The sequence below is a fragment of the Ictalurus furcatus genome, chromosome 11, assembly GCF_023375685.1.
Source record: "Ictalurus furcatus strain D&B chromosome 11, Billie_1.0, whole genome shotgun sequence".
Taxonomy (NCBI): Eukaryota; Metazoa; Chordata; class Actinopteri; order Siluriformes; family Ictaluridae; genus Ictalurus; species Ictalurus furcatus.
This window is the reverse complement of record NC_071265.1, coordinates 21,518,961-21,545,143: the sequence shown is the minus strand read 5'-3', so window position 1 is coordinate 21,545,143 and position 26,183 is coordinate 21,518,961. Positions and strand designations below refer to the sequence as shown.

General features: G+C 40.1%; 1 protein-coding gene across 1 annotated transcript; it reads right to left on the bottom strand.

Moving 5' to 3' along the window:
• Nucleotides 1–587: 587 nt before the first annotated feature.
• Nucleotides 588–24,967, bottom strand: cttnbp2nla (CTTNBP2 N-terminal like a). Its single transcript, XM_053636470.1, has 5 exons — nt 24,622–24,967; nt 13,453–13,560; nt 5,108–5,371; nt 4,712–4,819; nt 588–3,464 (listed from the first exon to the last, which is right to left on the bottom strand). Exons 1-5 carry the CDS (start codon nt 24,634–24,636, stop codon nt 2,262–2,264), a joined length of 1,698 nt encoding a protein of 565 aa, XP_053492445.1. The 5' UTR covers nt 24,637–24,967; the 3' UTR covers nt 588–2,261.
• Between the last annotated feature and the right edge of the window lie 1,216 nt (nt 24,968–26,183).

Sequence of the window (26,183 nt, the reverse complement as noted above, 5' to 3'; positions counted from 1 at the left end):
TATTTTTCAGTTTAATTCCAAACCTAAATATGCTGGGAAGTTCATTATTAGGAGCTGTACAGCAGGGCACCAGAGCAGCGCATACTTCATGCATGTTTGCTTCTCTGTCTCCTATGTCACACATACACACATAGAGATATAACGAGGGGATTATGGATTTAGGGAGAGGCTCCTAGTCCGTTAGTCTCACATGGATGCATGTGAAGTTCGCACATTTTTCACACACTTACTTCTGCAACAGCAGTATTGGCCAGTTAGTCGTGCCGGCTTAGTGTTTTTTTTGTTTGTTTTTTTTAAAGGCAATATTAAGATAGTCAGAATAATAATATTAATAATAATAATAACTAAAAATGAAAACCGATTAGTACTAAATACTGTCCCGGTTAATAATTCATTATTTTCTGAATGATTTAAGTCTTAACATGGATACAAGACAGAAATATAAGCATGTTATACACAGCTCACTAGGAAGGAAATGGGTAAAGGACCTTTACTATGAGCTAATCAGTTGCTTCCCCCTGGTGGCTTGATTCAAGAGATACAAAAAACCTTCATGGAGTAAAGGAGTTATGTATTTGATGCTATGACCAAGTATATATATTTAATACGCAGAGGAATACTTTCCTAACTCATGTACAATTATATTCTCATAATACATTACATGATTATTATTATTATTATTATTATTATTATATAACACTGATATGGAATACATTGGATTGGGAACATTAAGAAGAACAATATTAAGAACACTAATAAGCTTGAATCTCAGACATAAACCTCCAAATATTATGGTTGTGCTACCTCGGGATTTCTCACAGATATAGCGTTAAAGCAGAACTTAAAAGTTAATCATTGGTGTATAATATTTTATATACATATGCACAAATGACAAAAGCTGTTAAAAGCGTGGTTGTCTGTTACATACAAACTGTCACAAAAATACATTACAGTGTATAAACTAGAAAACATTTCAGATATGGATATATGCCAAAAATGCATATGAAGGATAAGAACTTATGAAAACCTGGCTGCTCAAAGAGGGCTGTATACAATACATAAGCACATGTTGAGCACACAAAGTTATATGCACAGAACCATAGTAAACAGTAATTGTACAAATGTTCAACTTACCTCTGACTGAACATGACTTTCTAAAAGTACCAAAAAATCCCTCAATGTCTTCTTTCATAATTAACACACAATAATTACCAACACCGAACCGAAGCTCAACAGTGTTTTAATGTGGCGAGAAAATATGTTCAAATAATAATATTTTTGTCAAGATAATTGCCTTTTTTTTTTCCACAGGTACTGCTTTAAAGCTTATTCCGACATTGGATGTTCTCATTGGACAGAAAACAGAGCCAAAAGAAAACCTTGATACTGATTGTTGAACTTTGGAGAGTAAAAATATTACATTAGATATTATGTTAAATATTGTGATTTATACCACAGCATATTTGAATTCTTAAATTGGAAAGTGTGGATTCATTTTCTATAACACGGCACTGTGTTTTTTTTTTGTTTGTTTGTTTTTACTAATGCGCTAGTGTTAATCCGTTATTGTTTCTTTAGTAAGAGCTCATTCACTGAGAATTATATGGTGGATGCTCAAAGATAAACCTACACCCGCTGATATGGTGAAGTTTATGTAACATTTATGGAAGTGGTCTCAAGTGTCAATGCTTCGTAACAGTTATTCAGGGTCTCGTGAAAGTAAAAGTCTTTGGAAAAGTCGTCAGGACGGAGGAATTAACACGTTTTCTCACTAACTTGACAAGCTGCATGTTTTTTGTATTAATAACTTCAATGCAAAGATTCAAAAAAAGAGAGAGGCTGGTGAGCTAATGAATGTTTATAGCTGTTATAACATGATAACAAGTGATAACAGGAACTCACAGGACGTTCCATAACACTAAATGCAACTATAAATGGTTCAAAAGCTTTCATTAATAAATAAAAAATATAATTGCTGGCAAACTGCTGTGTTATAAGTGGAAGAACACTCTTCGGGCCATGGTGTCATAAAAATAATTCACTTCAGGTGGGAATCAGGGTGTCACAACACCCAGGCATGTATTACTTTCGTATAAGAGCATGGCCCGTCAAGTGTTATTCCTTACTTATAACTGATAACAGATATGATATGACTTCATATAATGAAGTCGGTGATAAATGGCATTATCATAGCAGGCATAAATATGATGATGTGGCAGTGCCACTGCAGAACTAATGACTGGTTGACTAAGGTGTGCTTGTTAGCTGCTGGAAGACAACAGCAGGTCTGGTTCTTTGCTGTTTTCTGTGCTTTTACGTCCACATCCAGCTAATATCTGAGCCACGTGGGTAGCTCGGAGGGTGGCGGGGGAGGGTGGGGTCTCAGCCAGGCCCGGTTTCTTAGGGGGAATAGGTGGAGGGACACCCCTATCAACCCTGGGTATTGTGGGAGAGCGAATTCCAGGAGACAGAGCTCCGGATGGGGACAGGGCACGGTAGTCTGTGCCAAAGGGTGAGCTGTTGGGTGTCGATGCCGGTTTGGTGCTGAAGCGGTTGACGGCCTGAGTAACTGTGCTGCGGCCTGCCTGTTTGGAGTTGCTGCATTCTGCTGGAGGATCTGTGGTGGCACAGGGTGAAAGCTCACGAGGGGAATGAGGGACAGATGAGCCCAGCTGGGGGTCTTGCTCGGCAACGGACTGGAATTTGTGACGTGCTGCATGGAAACGCTGTTGGATCCCAGCCTGGTAGGCAGCCTGTAGGCTAGAGGAAGACCTTGTCTCAGGAGAAGAGCCTGTGCCAAATGTTGGAAGACTCTCATTATTCAGATTAGCGGATGACACGTTCCCATTAGTCAGTTCATTATAGTCAGAGCTTAAAGTAAAATGAAAAGCTCCATTTTCTCCTCCATTCTCATTCCTCTGCCTCAAGCCACTTCCTCCTTCCTCTACTGGAGTCTGATGACCGTTAATCTCCAGCTGGATTATGTCTGATTTTTCTGTTCCACCCTCTACTGAACCGTTTCTCACCTCCCCAAACTCGCTACTATGCTCCTCCATGTCCTCCTCTCCCCTTAGCTGTCGTACCTCTCTCCTCAGCCTCCCCACCTCCTCCTGTAGAGCACAGCTGCATGCCTCTTCCCGTCTCAACCGCAGACTCATCTGCTCCCTTTCTGTATCAATCTCAGCCAGCAGCTCTTCCCTTCTTGCCTCCATCTGCATGGCACGCGTCTTCTCCTCCTCAAGCTCCGCCCGCAGACTTTGATTGGTGGCACGTTGGCGTTCCAGGCGGCGACTAAGCTCACTGGCACGCTGTCCCTCCTCGTGGGAACGCAAGCTCGAGCGTTTGCATTCGCGCCCCAGCGCAGCCATTAGCTGCTTGTGCTGTACACGTTCATCCTCCAGCTGAGCTTGCAATCGCTTGTTCTCCTTCTCCATGCGGGAGAACTTTGTCTTTTCAAACTCCAACTAAACACACACAAAACCAATAATTATACAGTCATGAATAATGAAATACTTTGAAATTATTTAATCGTTTAATTAGTGACACCTTTTTTTCTAAATGTCACATTTTTCCAAATCCCAGTTTCTACATATAAGCCAAGCTCAGAATAGTCAACAAATGACTATTTCTTTCCTCTGATTTCAAAAAGGCAAGTTACTGTTTGAAATATACAAAACATGCATACTACTCATCCTTAATTTGTTGAAAAACGCAGTATGTAAACATGAGCATTTCCAGTACGACAAAGATACACAGATCGGTCATGTTCACAAGTCCCTGAGGTCCAAGTCAAGTCTTTGTTCTATTTTTAGCAGTAGTTCTTTCAGCTAGTTAATGTAATTAACAGTGTATGAGGCTAAATCAATTTTGAAATCTTAAAACCGATTACTTCTACAGAATGTCATTTATTCAAAACTGCCTAATAAAGCACACAAGGTTTGACTTAAGTCATTCATTCAAAATTGAATCATGCATCAAAAAACGATTACTTTCAAACTATTACATTTGATCAAAAGTTCTCCCTATAATTACAAGAAAACAGAACATTCATAGAAAATTCAGGAAAGATATTAGTTGTTTTTTTTATCATTTAGTGCAAAATGCCAACATGCCATATATTTTGAGTTATTTGAGTTGCCGTAGTTTGCTGCAGTTCTCAAGCAATGATGTGTAAGGTAGTCTTCCAGTGAGCACCAGCAGTAACAAAAACCGCATGTAGAGTCTCAGCCAGTGACTATACTTTCATATAGTGTGTCCCTATAGCGAAGTGAAAACTCTTTCATACGATTCCTTTCACAACGATTAAACTATTATGGTATTATTATTATAGTCTTATTAATGTGTATATAAATACACACACTTAGCAAAAAAGAAAGAAATAATAAATTAGCCTACGTGTAATATTAGAGTTTCTCTTCTTTTATTATTTATTTATTTATTTTTTTTAAAAAAACAAACAAACAAAAAACGCTTTTTACTTCCTAAATGACTAATGGTTTGATAGTTAACTTGGTTTAAAATGTTCACTTCTACTATAAAAGTTATTAATTAATTAATTTATTCTGAACTGACTTTAAACTAAAATACACAAAAGTTCAGACCTTCTGAATGAAAGTAACAGTCAATAATAAATAATGCAGTACAAGATCTTTTTTGTCTGTTTTTTGTATGCCATTTCCAATATGGCCAAAAGTGGTGCAAGGTTCCGTACCTGCTGTAGGAGGCGCTCTCTGTCTTTCTCTAAAATGCATGTGACATCATCTCCCTCAGCTGTATCCTCAGCATGCCTCCTCTTCTCCTCCTCTAAATCTGCAATGACCTGAAACCAGCATATAGGGGCGCCAAAGAGTAAACGGTATTAACCTATTAATCCCAAATCTCTCCTTGATCTGCTATAGCCTGTCAGAAACAGGGGAATCCAATTATAGTGAGAAAAGTATGACAGTGTGACAACAGGTGTCATTAGGGGCATACAAAGACAAATCAGGAACACACAACATCTCGGGGTCATGGTCTCCATTTAACTTTGTAAACAATGTATTAATAAATACGCGACATGCAGCAGTCCATTTATCCAACCCTTCAACCACCCCATCATCTGGCTCACCCTTCTGTGCCTGCTCTCAGCAGCTGCAAGCTGTTTCAACATCTTCTCCTGCATTCTCCTGCAGTGTCCCACCACCAGCCTGAGCATGGTCAGTGGATCAGAGCGTCTGCTGTCTGTCTCTCGTCTCTGTGAACAACTTGCACCATTTCCTCTGCCCTGAGCAGAGCTGCGAAGAGCCTCGTTGTCCCTCTGCAGGGCCAGGAAGGGATCGCTCACATCATATTTCCCATAGCGCTCCCACACATACGTTTCCCTGCGCTGAGCCTGCACAAACGACAAGAGGTTCACAATGAAGAGGGACAGGAAAATAGAAAACAAACAGCATGGCTGTGCGAGTGTTCAGTAGTCCAAATCATAGTTTTACATAATTGATTTCCCATATCAACATAGAGGACTGATGCCTCATGCGAAACCTCAGCTAAAGCTAGAAGACAGAGTAATGCAGAAGAGAACTGTATCCTCTATCCGGATCCTCTCTCTCCTCATCACACATGCTTCTCTTTATAAACAGGAAACACAAGGATACAAAGCTCATGACCCTGCCACGAACAACATAAACCATCCTCTGAAGCTCACTGTGCAAGATACACTTTGGTCTTCTGCATTCATTTATTTCGTGCTGAGACAATGTGGGAGGTCCATAAAGGCAGAGAGGAACATCTGCCTGGAGTAGGTCAGTGCTGGATGAAAGGCCCAAACAACTGGAGTCATACAAATCATTTAAGCTGCTCATGTCAGCAGGCAACAAGGACACAGCTGTACAATTAGTAAAGGAGTTATACACGCTATAGAGGGAGTCTAGATGGTAGAAGTAGACGTGCTTAGCTAGGAGGAGGCGGTTTTCTATGAGCTTTGAGACCACAGTTTTAGATACTGCACACATTACAGAAAGGAGTCAGGTCAGAACATGAAGGACCATCTGATAAGTGTGTGTGTGTTTTGGCCTTTTGCGCCATACATGCTGTAAAAGATAAGTCTCTAGACACTGACCTGCTCTTACCATATGCATGCTAAACTGGGAACTTACAGAAACATATGGGAAAATGCTTCCCATGAATGGTAAACTACCAAGCAGAAAAGCGGTTTATATACACCATACTTTATATGGTGGCTGTTTGAAATCATCATCAGTGATGAACTACAGGTTTGTCTTCCAGTCAAGAAAACTAAAGATCTGACTACAGTTTACTACACAAAGGCCCACATAAACACATGAAGAGAGAGAGAGAGGGAGAGAGTGAGAGAGAGGCAGGAGGCTCCTATGTTTTCATGGTGGCTATAAAGCACACTCCTACAGTATAAGGACTGTGTGTTAAGAATGCATGTTGAATACGGCAAATATAGCAACAGCTTATTGTGTGTGTGTGTGTGTGTGTGTGTGTGTGTATGTGTGTGTGTGAGAAAGAGAGAGACAATGACGATAAAGAACTTCAGACAGCAGAAAACATAAGAGATGCAAGAGCTTTTTGTTTATAGGAAACATCCAGTAAAATGAATTGTTTACATACCAGCCCAGGTCAGTGGATCTAACAGATAGTTCTTCATTTCTACATATGCAAATCATAACGACAGATAGGAAATTCTGCCTTTCCCCATAGATAAACAGCATCCAGTGCTAAAGGGTAGCCACCTGGCAGTGATTTAACAAAGCTCAGAGAGTCTGATAAAGGCTAAAGCTGAAGGCATCACTACATCCGATGAGATTGAGTCTTGATGAGATGAGTGCGCTTTAGGCTTTTGGCATGGACTGACAGGGACAACTCCGCCGACACAAAGAGATAAGATTGCGTTAAGACATGGTCCTTAGAAAGAATGTGGCATGGAATTACAATTTTCCAGACCTAATACTACTCGCTGTAAACGGAAAAAAAGACCTTTCAGTACATAAAGTCCCTGAGCCTCGAGAACATCTTTTCAATTAAATCCTAAGAGCGAACAGAAACAGGAAAACAAAGAAAAGGTATTTTCTGGAACCTATTGTAGATTGTGAGCACAAAGTGAATATAAAGAAGACGGTCGTGTTTGTTTATGTTTGCTGAGACAACTATAATTGCCTCTGTTCTGTAAGAGCTCTCCTTCTGCATTCTTTCGTGAACACCCCGACCCCCCCCCACCTCACTCCCCCAACTTCACACGAAACAAAAACAAACTCCACACCAGGTCCTTGCATTAGGCATGTCAGATGGAGCAGTAGAATCTGTGTTGATTGAGGCTGGTACTAATGAGACCACTCAGGCAACTCACTTCCTAACTTACTGTATAAAACACTGTAATAAGTAAAAACATTTTAAAATATAGCATAGAACACTGCTGGCTGCTTTTATTTCCCATTTTTCTTTAACATTAATATTATCATACAAGTTTAGAGAAAGGCTGTATTGGTCGTTCTTTCTGTCTATCTTTTTGTTAGTTTCCTGTTTTTGGTTAGAAATATAAAAATATAAACAGTTTATACTCCCAGTGCATGTGAGGTTGATTTGATTTTCACTCGCTTTCAATAGCCACCTTATCCTGGTCAGGGTGACAGTGGATCCAGAGCCAATCATCCTACATCCTGGATGGGACACCATTCCTTTGCAGATTTGATTTTTACTCTCAATACAAATTTCGGTAATAGATTTTTAATCCCAATCCTGCCCACAGCTACAGAAAGTTTGACCAATCCAAACTTGCTCCTTGCTCCTAACTTGCTCCTACAGTTAGTATTTTCGTTTGTACCCGCCTGTGATATTGACAATGTTTACATGGACAGCAGTAATCTAATTATTGACCTTATTCTGAATAATACGGTTTGGGACGCAGCCGTGCTCTCCTTTTTGCCATAAAACGGTTGAGCTCTGCCGTGTGTGATCGTGTCCTGTCACAAAATGCGGTGAAAACTCTCACACGACATTAATAATGTGATTAAGGTGTGTACATGTCTGTAATACACGTCGATAATGCGACTAAAACAGGAATACTCCACATGTCTTAATTCGATTTGTGTTTGGTTCGAGTATGACTTTAATCGGATTAAGGTAATAAAAATTCCTGTTTACATGGTAGATTCTTAATCACAGTATTGTCTTAATCGGGTTAATATTGGATTATTGTTGTCCATATAAACTTACTGATTTTCTAAAGAACGTAATTGGTTCAATTTCCCAAAATAAAAACAAATCAGTCTTTTAAACCACAGCTACCATAACCAGGATCAAGCAATGAATAAAGTTGAAAGAAAAGTAAAAACTGCCCGTTCACGTTTTTTTTTTTTGTTGGGTCCATGGGATCCCAGTCCTTTGCAAAGCTCCGTTGTCTCTACAAAATGAAAATTGGACTCAGCTTGGTATATGTTTCGAAGTAGTAACAGGAGATCTTTTGTTGCTGTCTGTTCAAGTAATATAGTATAAGACGAGTCATTGGTATGACTCATTTCTGACTTGTCCCATAGGAACTGAAAATAAACTACAAGTTAATCTATAACAAGTAGAACTCAATGCCAGCATCATAGACAGGGATGTGTCTGTGACCAACAAGTCTAGTCCTTCTTGTTACTAATTTATATACCAGAAATATCCTTAAAATATTCTTCAAACAGGCAGGAAGTTATTGAAGAAAAACTATCTCAGACATTTGACACTGTTGTGAACCTGACCCTGTTTGGATCAATTCCAAAATCTAATCAGTTCATCTGCTTGTTACAAGGATAGGTCCATAGAAATCCTACAAACTTTCAAGCAGTCGTTCTTGAAATACCGCACTAACGAGAATCTGACAGACAGACACATGGCTGGACGTTACACCGACTCAAAACAACAAAATGTGCTCCTAATAACCAACCCGAAAGATCAATCGAGTATGAGAGTAACTCTGATCAATGCTGCAGCATTTGGTTTTTCATGTAATTCACAAGAATGTTAAGAAAACAGTGTTTCACTTTTCACAGGTTATGTATTCTTTACTAAAATAGTTACTTGAGTTAAAAAGGAACATTACTATCTCGCTATGGAAAATGTAGATTTTCCAAAACCCTTAGATTTACTACATGTCGCTGATGGCCTGCATTGCTGTTGTGACGAGATAAATGCCTGTCAGAGACGCGTTGTTAAAGCTCCTGTCAGTTTCCACCTCTTCACATTCTGCTAGTGACCAATTACTGAGGAAGTGAGCCCCTGGACATTTAGATTTTGTGAAGTGACTTTGTCCAACTGCATACAAGGAATTATCCTACGCTCTTATCATTCGCACACATTATCTTGAGGAAGGTGCAAGAGAAGGGCTCAGGAAGATTAACCTACCAACAAGTGTTAAAAATACTGTCTGTTCATGGTACATCTGAGTATGTGTGTGTGTGTGTGTGTGTGTGTGTGTGTGTTTGTGTACAGAATCACATTACCAGGTTGGAATGACTTGAGCAGAAGTTGTTATTCCCATGGAGCAGCCTCTCTCCCTGCAACTCAATCCCAAACCGTAGCCAATCGAAATACCGAACTCATTACTCTAAAATATTATTTCATCAAATTTATTTCAAAATGACTTTTTTGAAAATCATGAATAAATGAAGTAAAAATACTTTTAATGCTTTTAAGACTCGGGGCACAAGGCAGGGGACACCCTGGATGGGTGGCTGTGGCGCAGGTGGTAGACCGGGTTGTCCAATAATCGTAGGGTTGGCGGTTCGATTCCTGGCCCACATGACTCCACATGCCAGAGTGTACTTTGGCAAGACACTAAACCCCAAGTTGCTCTCGATGGCAGGCTAGCGTGTGTGTGTGTGTGTGTGTGTGTGTGAATGGGTGAATGAGACACAGTGTAAAGCCCTTTGTAGAACTGCTAAGGTTAAAAGGCAATATATAGGTGCAGACCATTTACCATCCCAGGGCACAATCGCACAAATATTCACACACTATGGACAATATAGAGATGCCAATCAGCCCATGCATGACTGTAGACTGGGGGAGGAAACCAGACTACCCAGAGGAAACCCGGAAGCACGAGGAGAACATGCAAACTCCATGCACACGGGGCAGAGGAGGGAATCAAACCCCGAAAACAGACACGAGGCAAACGTGCTAACCACTAAGTCATAACACATTGTTTGCAAATCACTGACATTTGATATAAATAATATCTCCTCTTCAAACCCCAAAAGAAAGCAAAGCAGTCTAACAAAGCTACTGTTATGCTACCGGTTTGCTGAACACTGTACAACATTATTCCTCTTTCTGAACAGAAGCTTCTGGTCTCACAATTATTTTCTTCCCTTCAGACAGTTTTCACTAACAGCAGCCATAAGACATGGAAAACATGACTCTGAAGTTATTTGGTCCCACTTCCTTATTTCTCTACAAAAAAGTGGATCACTTCCATAATTTGTATTAAACATAGACTCAGGCCTCAAGAGCTTAGAGTTTACTGCAGGAACTACAAACCAGAACAATAATCCTAATGTAATTGGTGATTAGTGCACTGGAGTCTATCAAAACAGTTAAGGAAGCACAAAAGTTTTTTAAAAAACCCCCAAAAAACATTCAAAGCAAGCTGTCAGACTCATGTACAATATAATAATGTCTCTGTGTTGTTTTTACAAACAAAAAGTTAATGACACATACTGACTAAGCGTCAGCGAATGAGTGTAACAGAGATGACAGGATGGATCCATTTCACAATGTTGAAAGATGACTATTGAAAACCTAAGAAAACACAGAAGAATGCAGCCCAATTCCCGAAAACAGTCTGAGCCGACTTGTCTGGAGGAGAGAAAAAAGTTTTAAACCATGTAGCAATTTTCTTATTTGATTACATAGCTACAATAACTCCACAGCGCTGACAGACATGCACACAAAACTATTGTACCCCACTTGACACACAATTGGCAATTCTTTATAATAATGCTATTTTCTCTCCAAACACATTTGATTAAATTACTGGCATATTGAACAAATATTTTAAAACAAACAAAGAAATTGTTATCCTGTAAAAAAAAAAACAACAACAAAAAACAACAAAGTATGCAGGAGTTCTGACTATCATGACAGTGTAAGATCTGAGTATAAATATGAGGTTATTTACTTATAAAACACCTTCACATGTAACAACAAAGTGCTTTCAATACAACAAGAAAGACTGCTGCTGACCTGCACAAGTTGGGTAATGGAGATGTTAAAGATACCATCAAGCAAAAATCAAGTCCATCCATCCATCTTCTATACCGCTTGTCCTACAGGGTCACGGGGAAACCTGGAGCCTATCCCAGGGAGCATCAGGCACAAGGCGGGGTACACCCTGGACAGGGTGCCAATCCATCGCAGGGCACAATCACATACACACTCACACACCCATTCATACACTACAGACACTTTAGACATGCCAATCAGCCTACCCTGCATGTCTTTGGACTCGGGGAGGAAACCGGAGTACCCGGAGGAAACCCCCGCAGCACGGGGAGAACATGAAAACTCTGCACACACAGGGCCACGGTGGGACTCGAACCCCCGACCCTGGAGGTCAAATCAAGTCTGAAGCAACAAAAAATTTGTCAGAAAGGTGAGAGTATGAACATACTGTCACATTCTAAAATCAGCTAATAGACACCACCTTCATAAAAAAATAAGTCTGACAGCATCTCCAAGTGACCATAAAGTCCCACTGAATCTGCAGCTGGAAAGGTGTTTTTGCCAGATCAAGACTTCATCAGTTTGTTCAGTGGACAAGAGTACTATAAAGAAGGTAACACAAGTCATAAAATATGGAGGTGAATCATTAATGCTTTGTGGCTGTTTTGTGGCTGGTAGTTCAGGGGATCTAGAGAAGATTAATGGCATCATGAATTCTACTACGTATCAGGATATTTTTGCTGAAAACTTGTTGCCTCTGCCAAGAGATTGCACAATGGCTATCTCAGAATAAAAAAAATAATAATAAAAAAGATTTAAATACAGTAAAATTATACAGCTTCTGTGTGCATAAATTAAAATTTTGACTTTATGTAATATTCATTTTAGTGCAAGTTCAAGAAGGATGCCGATAATTCTCTCAGAACATCACATTACATTTATCCTTCCTTCCACCTCTGTTTGGAAGGATTGCTCAGGTCAACCTGTACTCCAAGCGAACACTCAAATCCGGGGTCGTCCCCGGCATTACATGTTTAAGATCATTAAAATATTTCTCGACAGGTTCAGGATGTGAAAGCAGTTCACGCGATTCAATATTAGTGTGGAAATGTACCAAACAGTATAACATTTATGTCTCTCCAACAGCAGGGTTTAAATAAATAACATTTTGTCTAGATTTATTCATTGCGTAGGTGCTTTGATCCAGCGACTTAAAGTACGGATATAACCGCATACCAATACATTATCCAGATTGATCAGATAACCTGTTATACAGTCCGCTCTGAAAGTATTGGAACAGCAAGGCATTTGGGTTCGAGCTCAAAAGCTTTCATTTGGAACTTGGCACGGTTTTGTTTGAACCCACTCATTCTTTCAAGTGATCGAAAATACTGGAACATGTGACTGATATGTGTTTTTTTGCTGCTTAAGAATGTTTGCTGTGGTATGGACTTGTTGGGTTGTTTGAGAATGCAGCTCAAATCAGGTGGTGAAATCCATCTCAGGCTAAATACCAGCACAAGACTGATAGCACAGTGGTCGGTTCATATTTAAAGGCGTGCCCACTTGGGATTAAATCTGAATACAGATACAAACTACAATGGAGAGTTTGGATAAGACACATGCGGACAATTTGTATTCCAGTATAATCTTCAGCAGTAGTTCCACTTCATTGCCAGCCCACACAAATGAATCCTTGTGTTTGTCAGTGTTTATATTAGAACATTTGGCCTTGTTGGTGTTTTCCCGGATCTCGCCTTCTCTACTCCTCAATATGCATACTCTTAACATAGCTATTGTTGAGGCTTTTAACATAACACTATGATATATGGTGGTGGTAACACTAGTCTAAGTGTTGTTCACTCGCAGATCTGCAGGGACCAGCCAATGACGAACGATTCCATGTAGGTGGCCGAAATTCCACTGGTTACTCAATAGGCAAGCAAGGACTTGAACTTGATGCAGGCAGCTACAGGGAGCCAATGGAATGAGGTGAAGAAGGGCAATTAACAATGCATTCACTGAAGCATACTTTAGTTGTTTTCTAAATTATTTGTGAGGTGGAGTAGTGGTGTTTTAACAATTCCTGACTGGGGTTTCAAAATGGAAATTTCCCACCAAGATATCCAGTCTCTCAGGCGACTCATGCAGCCTTGGACATATGCCAACATCTGTGTGCATTAGGGTAAAGAAAAGCAGCATCAGGCATACAGTGGATCTAAAGAGCAGAACTCAGTCTCACTCACTCACCCTCAGTGCCTGGATGACAAGGTCTCGGGCCTCCAGTTCTCCCTCCAGCACACTGAAGAGCAGCAGCACATCTTTCTTACTCAAAGCATCAACATTCAGCCTGGACTCCTGCATACAAAACAAAAGAGTGAATGAGCTATGCATATGGTTTTATTGGAGTGTAAACAGTATCCGTGACTGATTCAGTGGCATATGAACTCAGTTACTGATGTGAGGAAATAAGCTCCAGTCACGTCAGAGATTAGAAAATGGTGTGGTACTGGGAAACTTTAAGTCGAATTCGCTAAGCTAGCTCGCTAGCGAATATTTGATAATGTTAGTCATGGACAACATTCTGGTTGCTCTGGAATATTCTGCTCTGGAATTTTTCGCTATTGTTAATTAAATCACTGAGGATAAGAAAATGTATACTGAGACTGCCTAAATATTGAAATCCCTTATAATTCATTATTTTATTATTTATACTATATTATATTTAATGATTTTTAAAAATTTTTTAGCGTTTATAGGTGTAAAAGTATCAATAGCAGTAAAACGCTTGCTCATGACAGGTCTAGGCTTATGATCAATTGTGTCCCACTGTAGATCTACACTGGGACACTAACAGTTTACAGGCGGTAGGCAATTAAGGTCACAGTTACAATAACAGGACACTACATAGACCTTTCTACTGACTCTGAAAAACACCAGAAGAAAGATACCTAGGGTTCCTGCTCACCTGCATGAACATGCCATAGGCCTGCTGCAGGGAGGCATGAGGACTGCAGATGTGGCCAGAGCAATAAACTGCAATGTCTGTAATGTAAGACACCTAAGACAGTGCTACAGGGAGACAGGAAGGACAGCTGATCGTCCTTGCAGTGGAACATTACATGTAACCATGTGTCCCCCCAGACGTGATCGAAAAATTGCAAATGCCTTGCTGGAAGAGTGGAGTAACATCTCACAACAAGAACTGACAAATCTGGTGCAGTCCATGAGGATGAGACTTAAAGCTGCTGGCGGACACACCACAAACTGACTGTTACTTCTGATATCGACATCCGTTTAAAAAAAAAAAAAAATTCTCACTTTCATTGCACCTTACAGTTCCTGTTACTCACTGCTTTTAGGCATATTGTTTTACTTATATTTACTTTGATCGTATCATTTTAATTAGACATTACAGATCTTACTTGCGCTCCCACTATTTATCACGCGTGTATATTGCGAGTGAAGAGCGATGCGGCCTTGTTACTAATAGTTCACTTACAGATCATTCCCGTTATAATAATAATAATAATAATAATAATAATAATAATAATAATAATAATGATAACAATATATAATATAATAAATGACAGAATTTATACTGCAAGTGCACACATAAAGCACATAATGGCAATGAACTTGATTTAAACTGAACCTCTTAAGCAACTCGCACCAATTTCCTCAACTCCTTGTAAACAGTGGAGCATTTTGGATATAAACATAAGGTTGTGCTCGTGCATCACTGTTGTGCTTCCCTGCTACACAAGCTCCACTCTGTAAAATTTGCAGGTTACAATTTTCTTGGTGGCATTTAATATAAAATTCTCCCATGGCTTAGTGGGTCACACACTTTTTTTTTCTGCGGTCACTTGATGATTACTCCTCTGTCTGATGGTGCCGGAGGTCATGTTTGGCACAAAAGGTAACGCTGACAAACAGTAAACTGAAGAAATTCATTGTCGTTCACTCTGGGTGTTCTGCTAAAGCTAGCGGCGTCGCATTACGTGTGTTTGACGTCATGTGTCATCGACTAGGAAGTGACTTATTCTTCCAGTTAGTAAATAAAAATGCTAGTGTTTCATTTGAGACAATAGTACCGTTCTAAAATTCATACACTACACGGTAGAGTACATAGTGCATATTGTAAGTGTATAGTACAGTGAGGGAAAAAAGTATTTGATCCCCTGCTGATTTTGTACGTTTGCCCACTGACAAAGAAATGATCAGTCTATAATTTTAATGGTAGATTTATTTGAACAGTGAGAGACAGAATAACAACAAGAAAATCCAGAAAAACGCATGTCAAAAATGTTATAAATTGATTTGCATTTTAATGAGGGAAATATGTATTTGACCCCCTCTCAATCAGAAAGATTTCTGGCTCCCAGGTGTCTTTTATACAGGTAACGAGCTGAGATTAGGAGCACACTCTTAAAGGGAGTGCTCCTAATCTCAGCTCGTTACCTGTATAAAAGACACCTGTCCACAGAAGCAATCAATCAATCAGATTCCAAACTCTCCACCAAGGCCAAGACCAAAGAGCTCTCCAAGGATGTCAGGGACAAGATTGTAGACCTACACAAGTCTGGAATGGGCTACAAGACCATTGCCAAGCAGCTTGGTGAGAAGGTGACAACAGTTGGTGCGATTATTTGCAAATGGAAGAAACAAAAGAACTGTCAATCTCCCTCGGCCTGGGGCTCCATGCAAGATCTCACCCCGTGGAGTTGCAATGATCATGAGAACAGTGAGGAATCAGCCCAGAACTACACGGGAGGATCTTGTCAATGATCTCAAGGCAGCTGGGACCATAGTCACCAAGAAAACAATTGGTAACACACTACGCCGTGAAGGACTGAAATCCTGCAGCGCCCGCAAGGTCCCCCTGCTCAAGAAAGCACATATACATGCCCATCTGAAGTTTGCCAATGAACATCTGAATGATTCAGAGGACAACTGGGTGAAAGTGTTGTGGTCAGATGAGACCAAAATGGAGCTCTCTGGCATCAACTCAACTCGCTGTGTTTGGAGGAGGAGGAATGCTGCCTATGACCCCAAGAACACCATCCCCACCGTCAAACATGGAGGTGGAAACATTATGCTTTGGGGGTGTTTTTCTGCTAAGGGGACTGGACAACTTCACCGCATCAAAGGGACGATGGACAGGGCAATGTACCGTCAAATCTTGGGTGAGAACCTCCTTCCCTCAGCCAGGGCATTGAAAATGGGTCGTGGATGGGTATTCCAGCATGACAATGACCCAAAACACACGGCCAAGGCAACAAAGGAGTGGCTCAAGAAGAAGCACATTAAGGTCCCGGAGTGGCCTAGCCAGTCTCCAGACCTTAATCCCATACAAAATCTGTGGAGGGAGCTGAAGGTTCGAGTTGCCAAACGTCAGCCTCGAAACCTTAATGACTTGGAGAAGATCTGCAAAGAGGAGTGGGACAAAATCCCTCCTGAGATGTGTGCAAACCTGGTGGCCAACTACAAGAAACGTCTGACCTCTGTGATTGCTAACAAGGGTTTTGCCACCAAGTACGAAGTCATGTTTTGCAGAGGGGTCAAATACTTATTTCCCTCATTAAAATGCAAATCAATTTACAACATTTTTGACATGTGTTTTTCTGGATTTTCTTGTTGTTATTCTGTCTCTCACTGTTCAAATAAATCTATCATTAAAATTATAGAATGATCATTTCTTTGTCAGTGGGCAAACGTACAAAATCAGCAGGGGATCAAATACTTTTTTCCCTCACTGTACATCATTTGGGACACAACTTTGATCAGTACTTTCATAATCGATTATATCGATTAGTTGTTGCAGCTCTACTTCATACTTACATTTAATGAAACATCCACAAAACAAGTCAGTTCCACATATTACTTACATTATACTAGCTATAAACAGTCGTTCTCTTCATATGACAAATATGCAGAGAAACCACAAAGCCCTTTGTCGTCTCTCTCTCTCGTGATGGAACACTTCCTGACTATTACAAAGTGCTGACTCTGAAGACTCCTTCTGAAAATGTTAAATAAATGTATCCTCCTAGAAAACGTCAATGACATACATTTATTCTGTTTGCACAGTCAATGTGAAAAAATAAGTATACCCTATGGAAATGTTTTCATTTATTTATTTATTTATTTTGACATATTTGGACAAGCAAACATCTGATCCTCTTTGAAACAGTGCATATTAATAAAGTTGATACACTCTGTCAAATGACACTATTGTAGTATCAAAAAAAGTAAATGGAAAAAGTAAGTACACCTTTAAGTAAGTACCAACAAAAGTAAGTACATTTATCACACTTTCAAATCCATAAAATTAGAATCAGGTGTTTAAGATTGGGTGCCAGTGATCAGAACCTGCTTAGGGAGTGCAGGTGGAACTTGTCTTATTTATACCCCTCTCATATCTATTGTCTGGAGTTCCCTTTGATATTGAGGTGTGTGGCGTCATCATGCCAAGATCTACAGAGTTCTCTAAGGCCTTCAGAAAACAGGTTGTAGATGCCTATGAGTCTGGCAAGGGATTTAAAAAGATATCCAAATTGTGTGAAATACATCATTCCACTGTAAGGAAAATCATCTACAAATGGTGCAGATTTCAAACGACTGCCAATTTGTTCAGGACTGTTTGTCCCAGCAAAAAGAAGTCTCCAAGAACCCCAAAATTTCATCACAGGATCTGCTAGCAAGTCTTGCAACTGTTGGTGTCCAAGTGCCTGCTTCTACAGTCAGAAAGATTGCAAAAATTTGACCTGCATGGGAGGTGTACCAGTAAAAGCCTTTGCTGTCTAAAAAGATCATTAAAGCAAGAATACAGTTTGCTAATGAGCATATAGGCAAAGACCAGGCCTTTTAGAATAATGTGCTCTGGAAAGATGAATTAAAGTGAATTGTTTGGCCACAGTAACAGCAGACATGTTTGGCGCAGACCAAAGACAGCTTTTCAGGAGAAGCAATTCATAGTAACTGTGAAGCACGGTGGTGGAAATTTTATGGTTTGGGGTTGCTTCGATGCCTCATGGACTGGACAGCAAACATTCGTTGATTCAACTATGAATTCTGCATCATATCAAAGAGCACTTGAAGATAATGTGAGGCCATCTGTCCTGTCTGAAAGTGGACCTTTCAACAGGATAATTATCCTAAGCACACTAGCAAATCCACCAAGGAATGGTTCAAAAAGAAGAAATGGGGGGTTATGGAATGGCCTAGTTAAAGCCGGGATTTGATTTCCATTGAAATGTCGCGGGGGGATTTGAAACAGTTAGTACATGCAAAAAAAACCTCAAACATCTTGCAACTGAAAAAATATTGCATGGAAGAGTGGTCAAAAATTCCAGCAAGTCGATGTCACAGACTGGTGGACAATTATGCAAATCGCCTACAGGAAGTTATTTCTGCTAAAGGGGGAAATACTAGCTTCTGAGGCCAAGTGTGTACTAACTTTTTCCACAGAAGAATATCACATCTATTGAACTTTCTGTTGAATAAATGATTGAAAAAGCTATTTTACCTTTTGGGTTTTGTTCAAGTACATCAACTTTATTGATAGGCACTGTTTCAAAGAGGATCAAATGTTTGCTTGTCCATATATGTCAAAAAAGCCAACAATTTCCATAGGGTGTACTTATTTTTTCACATGACTGTATAAGTAATTTAGCTCTGTTTCTGTCAGCTGTTATGACAGAACAGATAACAATATGATATAATACAGTGTACCAATACAATACCTTTTCCATAAAGCAAAAATAAGCAGTGATTGCATATGTGCCTTGGGTTTTCATTTTCAATTGAGTGAAACATTCAACATTATATAAGAAAAACAACTAAAACATAATGATAGTGTTTAAATTATCCATTCAGACTCTTAGAGTCTAAAGCTGCATATTAGAATGTAACAAAATTAAACGTCTAATTCTCTGTCCTTCTGACACCCACATCACGCCCCCACCACGCACCCACTGTCTCTCAGATTGCGACCTCATCACCGTCTACCCATCTACCAGTATATGGATATGGATGTATGCTTTTTACCTTTATACTTTTGTAATCTTATTCTTATATACTTTTTTATACTTTTGGCGCCATCGGATGCTGCACGTTACATTTCGCTGTACTTCCATGCAATGGCAATAAAAGCATTCGAGTCTATAGGGATGTCACGATACCAAGCATCTAGTAGTCGGTACCGATACCACCAAAAGTGCACGATACTCGATACCAAATTCGATACCATGGTGTGGTTTTTTAAAAAAATAAAATAAATAAATAAAAATTTCTAAATAAAATTAAAAACTCCTGGAGGACATCCTCCTCTGGCTAATACTGGCAAAAAGAGAGAGAGAGGGATATTTTAGTTATCAAATACTGTCTGACAATGACTAATAAAACAGTGCTACGTGCTAATAACAAGTGCTAACATGCTCTCCTAAATCTGCGTGCGCGCACACACACACACCCCTTATACTCTGAATGCAAGCATTAGTTTAAATTCACTGATATGGTGGCAGGCCAAAAAGATTTATTAAAAGCATCAACATTTTAATAAATTTGAGACATTATTCTACATTTAGCTGACAGGACACAGGCTGAATGGAGATGCATGGTGGCCCAATAGGAGGTAGTTTATAACACTGCAATACATTAGCGTCGTTAACAAATAACTGGCTATCGCAAACATTTCATGGAGCATAACGTTAGCTGGCTTCACGGCAACAATGCCAGCTGCCACAAACAAACATAATATAAGGCCTGTGTTTCAGGTGCTTCGCCAAATTCCAGGTGTTTCCTCGTTTTGTTGTAATGAACGATAGCATCGGCTGCACACCGGAAACCGATTCTAGCTTTCCTCTCGATGAGCTTTCCTCTCTCTGCCTCTCAACGAGTTGAGCTAAACTCGTCGCCATCTTCTGTAGTTTTTCCCGTGAGCTTGTAGGCGTTCTTCTTCTTTACCAATTGTGGACCGACTAAAACACTTGTGTATTTGCTGCCCCATCAGTTCCGGAAGAATTGAAATCTCGGTACCTTCACTTTCTCTTTACTCTTTGCACGTTTATTGTATTACAGATTTTAAATGAATGACATTGACTTTTTTTGGGCATTCCTCTACACATAATAATCCATAATGCAAATTTGTTAGAAATCAAAAACTGAAATGAGCTCTTTGTTAAAAATTAAAAATCATTTAGCTAAGTATTCTGACCATTGGCTAAGGCACTCCGAAACTGAGCTCAGGTGCATCAGGTGAATGTTTACTCTGATTATCTTGAGCTGTCTCTAGAACATGACTGGAGTCCACGTGTGACAAATTCAATTGTTTGGACATTATTTAGAAAGGCATAGACCTTTATGTATAAGGTCCCACATAAGGTGCGTGTCAGATCACAATAAAGCCATGAAGTCAAAGGAACTGTCTACAGACCTCTGCAATCAAATTATTTCAAGACATAGATATGGACAAGGGTATAAAACCTTTTCTAAAGCTTTGAATCTTCCCATGAACACAGTGGGCTTCATTACTGTGAAATGGGAGAAGTTTGGAAACACTAGATCTCTTTCTAGAGCTGGCTGTCCAGCCAAATTCATTAACTGGGCTATAAGGGCCATGGTCAGGGAGGTCACCAAGAACCCAATGGCCACTCGAACAGAGGTTCAGACGTAGACAAAAGCCACTCCTGGGTAAAAGATTTTCCGGTCTGATAAGACAAAAATCGACAAAAATCAGTCTTTGGGCTGAACTCCAAGTACTACATCTGGTGAAAACCAGGTAGTGCTCATCAACTGGTAATATCATCCCTATGGTGAAGCACGGTCATGGAAGCACCATGCTATGAGGGTGCTTCACAGCAGCAGGGACAGGGAGACTAGTCAGAATTGATGGACGGATGAATGGAGCCAAAATACAGAGAGGTGCTTGAAGAAAGCCTCAGACTGGAGTGAAGTTCACCTTTCAGCAACCTTTCAGCAACAGCAACCCCTAGCATACAGCCAGAACAATGCTGGAGTGTCTTCAGGACAAGTCTCTGAACGTCCTTGAGTAGCTCAACAAAAGCCCAGATGACTAAGCTTGCGTGGATCTGCCAAGAAGAACAAGAGAAACTGCCAAAATCTTGTAGAGACTTGTAGAGAGTGATATGCAAATTTCATGGTGGTATTTTTGCTGTTTTAATGTTAAAACAATAGTCTATTTTGGATAAATATCAGCACCATCATGAGCATTTTTTTCCATCATTGTATTACCAGTTACACAAGCCAAGCTGATATACCCAGAACATCTACTGGGTACAGTTCTTAATGCACAAGAATGAACTTTGAAAATGTCATTAACTTCTGAGCGTGCTCCTGACTTCAGACCATTACAAACATCCAGGCAACAAAAACAGAATGCCAGGTCTTCCTGGGGGTATCTTAGGATAGGGATAAAAATAGGGAAGGCATATGGGAATAATTAACCCAGGTACAGCACTGAGTAGGCGCACTGTTTGGGGAGTAGAAGAATTGCCTGATATAGCCCACTCAGTGCCTGGGGGAAGAAAAAAACCACTCAGGGTCAGACAAAGGGAGTCGGAGGAAATCTGATGCTTTCTTGGTAGCTTGCTCATACAAACAACCATGCCGGGAATCCCCAATCCTTTACGCATGAACACTGCACACCGTTTAACACCATCTCTGCAGTTCCTCAGAATCTCTGTCACATTAATATAATTTCTTATCAGAAAGTATGATTTTAATGGCAATAGAGAAATACATCAAATATGCAGGAAGCTTGGAGAAACGTTCTCACAGTGTTATTTATAGACCCAGGCATACAGACGTACACTGTATATACAGATGTATTTCTGTCACAACGTTCATGAGAAAGAAAGAACATCAATAACTGAGGGCCATCCATTTTCTTCTCATGAGCCAAAGCCACACTCCATACCATCAGCACTGTCATGTCCTCAGGATGTTGAAAGTCTAAAATGAAGTGTAGCACGAACGGAATAGAACTGACTGAAACTTATAGAAGTCACATATTCAACAGCTCATTGAGCTCAATAAACCACGACAACAATAAATGATGGGTAAATATCGTTCCCATCATCATGCATAAAGCGCACTGAGCTCAAACTGAGCACTCTCACCTCCATGCACAGCCAGTACTTTGCTTTCAGCAAAACTGCAGGCTCGCACTGATATTAGTCTGGTCAGCCAAAGTTTCCACATCATGAAGTGATGAGGATTGAGTTACATAATACACTCTGAAACCACAATTTGGGCTACTGTACTAGATCAGGAATTCAGAAGGCAAAGAACTACAGTTTTCTCCCTCATCAAAACTGTTACCACTAATCTCACCATGGCTGTGTTAACACTTTCATGTTTGCATTAACTTGCCAAGTTGTTCCATACATGCTGTTTTTGTTTTATGAACTAAATTGCTATCAAGTAGCTCTGTGGTCTTTAGTGGCGTTGACAGCTTTCATGGTTTGCGTCTGACCACTGAAGAAATTCTCCTCCCCAAAGTAGTCATATCGTAGCATAAGCAGGGATAAAGGCTGAAACAATATGTACTTCAGGTCACTATGATTCTTGCAAAATCATATTCAAGGTGTTCTGTAAATGACATGATGATCAGTTGTCTCCGGCCAGTACAGCCACACAGGCCGTCACAATGAACAATCCATCCAACCATTTTCTGTACTGTTTATCCTACACAGAGTCGCAGGGATCCTGGCGTCTATCCCAGGGAACTCGAGGTACAAGGCGGGGGACAACCTGGACCGGGTGCCGACCCATGGCAGGGCACAATCACACACCCATTCATACACTATTAGACAATAAATGCCAATCAGCCTACAACGCATGTCTTTGGACTGAGAGGAAACCAGAGTACCCGGAGGAAACCCTCGAAGCACGGGAAGAACATAAAAACGCCACGCACACGGGGCGGAGGAGGGACTCGAACCCCCAACCCTGGAGGTGTGAGTCAAACGTGCTCACAAGGAAACATATACTGTAGTGCTACATTCAAACAGCACAATGTCATATAATCGTTGCTGCTATATTGATTATATATATATATATATAATTTTGGTTCAAATAATGCTGGCCAGACCTTAACTGTGTCACTTTAAGAGTTCACCAGCCGTTCAGCCGGTGGTTTTAAAATATTTCCACCACTACAAATCACTTCTAAGCTTTCCGGTCTTTCACCCAAAATCCTAGTTCCAAATGGCTCTTCATTATACATACAGGGGACAAATTTATGACTCCTACACTCAATGAAGTGCACTTAAATGTTCGCTCAGGATTTAGCCCAGTCTTGCAGTGCTCCTTATATGGTTCAGTAATATGGCATTTCCTCTCTGGCCCTGGGCATTCAGCAGGGCCACGGTGTTAAACATGTCCAACCACTTCAGAAAGTTTGCCGACATTCCTTTAGGCTCCACAGTAGACAACTCTTGACTGAATTCCAAGTGCTTTGCTATTGGAGATTATATATATATATATATATATATATATATATATATATATATATATATATATATATATATATATATATATATAAATAAAACAACATCCATTATTTCCTCCCTCTATTTTCTGCAGTGCATTTGAATGCAGAAGGAGCCATTTGGATTCAGCTTTTGAAGCTTTTTTTCCAAAAACAAACAAACAAACAAAAACAACCATGCCATGAGATGAACATAAGCAGTGAAACTTCCTAGCACACAGCCTTCCAGTTCAAAATGAACAGGTTTCTCCTAACTTTAACAATGTAATAGCTAATTTTATTACTATTAAAACATTGCGACAGTTTTCCCTCTGCTCCACTGGTATTATATTCCTTAGTGCTTGTAAAGCAACAACGTCAGTTATTTGACATGAATAAGACACAAGCAAGACTTTTCACTCTTTTTTTCTTTCTTTCTTTTTTTTTTTTAAACAGCAGCATATCAAAGTTACATGAATACAGCAGTGATGGTGTTGTAAAGCTTCGGCGTGTATGAAATGAAAGCCTTTGTGTGTCGGGTGTGTGAGAGTTGTTACAGTGTGTTAGTTGCTCCTGACAGGAATCCTGTGGTTATTTGATATCCGACTCCTGCACTGCAGAAGTAACAAAGAGCAGGCTGTCCAACTTCTACACAAAACTGCATGACTTGGGAAAGTTTCAATATGCTCAAATGCACAATAATATCGTCTCGGATACAAGCAATTAAATCAAAGTTCATTTTTCTACAGCTTCTCTTGGCAGTCTTGGTAAACGGCTGTAGACTAGCGTGATTTTTGCACTAAAGTTTGCAAAACTGTTGCGCTGTACTTTCATCCCACGCATGTAAAAGAAAAAAAAAAGTGGTGGGAAAAAAAATATAAACAACCCCATATTCGTAGTTTATATACGATGGAAATTCTTACCGTCGTCGGCGCCATTGCAGCTTTGTTCACTTTCTAAGACTGGGCATCAAATTTTGAGTTAAAGACGAGTAACCTACATAGCCGCATTTCGTGATGAAAAGACAACGGGAACGAGTAGCGATGATTGACATACTAGGCAGCCAATAAGCAAGCTGGATTGAACACTGTGGACCAATAGGAAAGCGATGTAGGGAGCAGGAGGCAGGGATTGAATAAGAAGAAGAAATTTGACGATGGGGTCTTGTTCTTTGTGCAGCCTCCGTCTCCCTGTAACTGCCCCAACTGTGACTTGGTGATGTGTCGGTTCATGAACGATTCGTTCATTTATAACGAATCTTTTATATGACTCGGGACCAACGAGTTGACTCAGAGGGTAATTCGTTCATTTTTGACCGCGCATGTGCTGCAACATCCCCATTGGTTCTGTACCGGAAACAAAAATGATTAGTTCACCTCTTGAGTCTTGTGGTTCGAGTCGTTCGTTTTTCGGTGACCGCCGCATATGCAATGCACCAGGCAGTACCGGAAACGGGATGAACCAACGACTCGAACCCGAAGACTCGAGAGGTGAACTAATCATTTCTTTTTCCGGCGAACAGACGTGACAAATGTGACGTGACTAAATAAAGAAGGACTCGGATTGGGAGGTGAGGTGATCCGATCTAACATTCAAACAGACTGCATCGTCTGTAGACCTAATGCTAAGCTATTAATTAATCATTTCTGTTTCTCATAATTCGGCCTTTGCTGCATTAGCATATAGTTTATTTTATAGTTTATTAAGTACTAGATGTGTTGGGGGAATTTGACATGTAACATTTTAATTATATTCTGCTGAAAAGAACGAAATGACTCGTCAAAGGATTCGTTCATTTTGCTGAATGAGATTCAAAGATCCGAGTCAGTAAAATGATCCGAATTTCCCATCACTATTGTGACTGGGCTAGTGTACACGTCCCCCCCTCCCGCCCTTCTAACATTCAAAGGCATTTAAGATTTAGGGTGGGTTGCACTAATAAGGATTAAGTTTAAATCCAGATTAAATCAAGGTTTATCTAATGATTCTGTTGCACCAAACTTTAATCCTTGTTTAAAAATAAGCAGGTTTACATTTAAACCATCATGTTAATCCTGGATTTGGTTTTACAATAAACCTGGATTAACTATAATCTTGTTGCTCCATCACTTTAAACTCAGATTTAAATTTCAGTTAGGGATTAAGATTAAGCGGAGGTTTAAATTGTCAGAATGGCAGCACTTAGCGGTTAAGGCTCTGGGTTACTGATCGGAAGGTCGGGGGTTCAAGCTCCGGCGCTGCCAAGCTGCCACTGTTGGGCCTTTGAGCAAGGCCCTTAACTCTCTCTGCTCCAGGGGCGCTGTATCATGGCTGACCCTGTGCTCTTACCTCAACTTGCTGGCATGCTGGGGTATGCGAAGAAAAGCATTTTACTGTGCTATAATGTATACGTGACCAATAAAGACTCATTATCATTATCATTATTATTAGATGGATTGGAGAAAATTAAAGAGTTCCTCTCAGAAAAATAAGGGAGTGTCTCAAC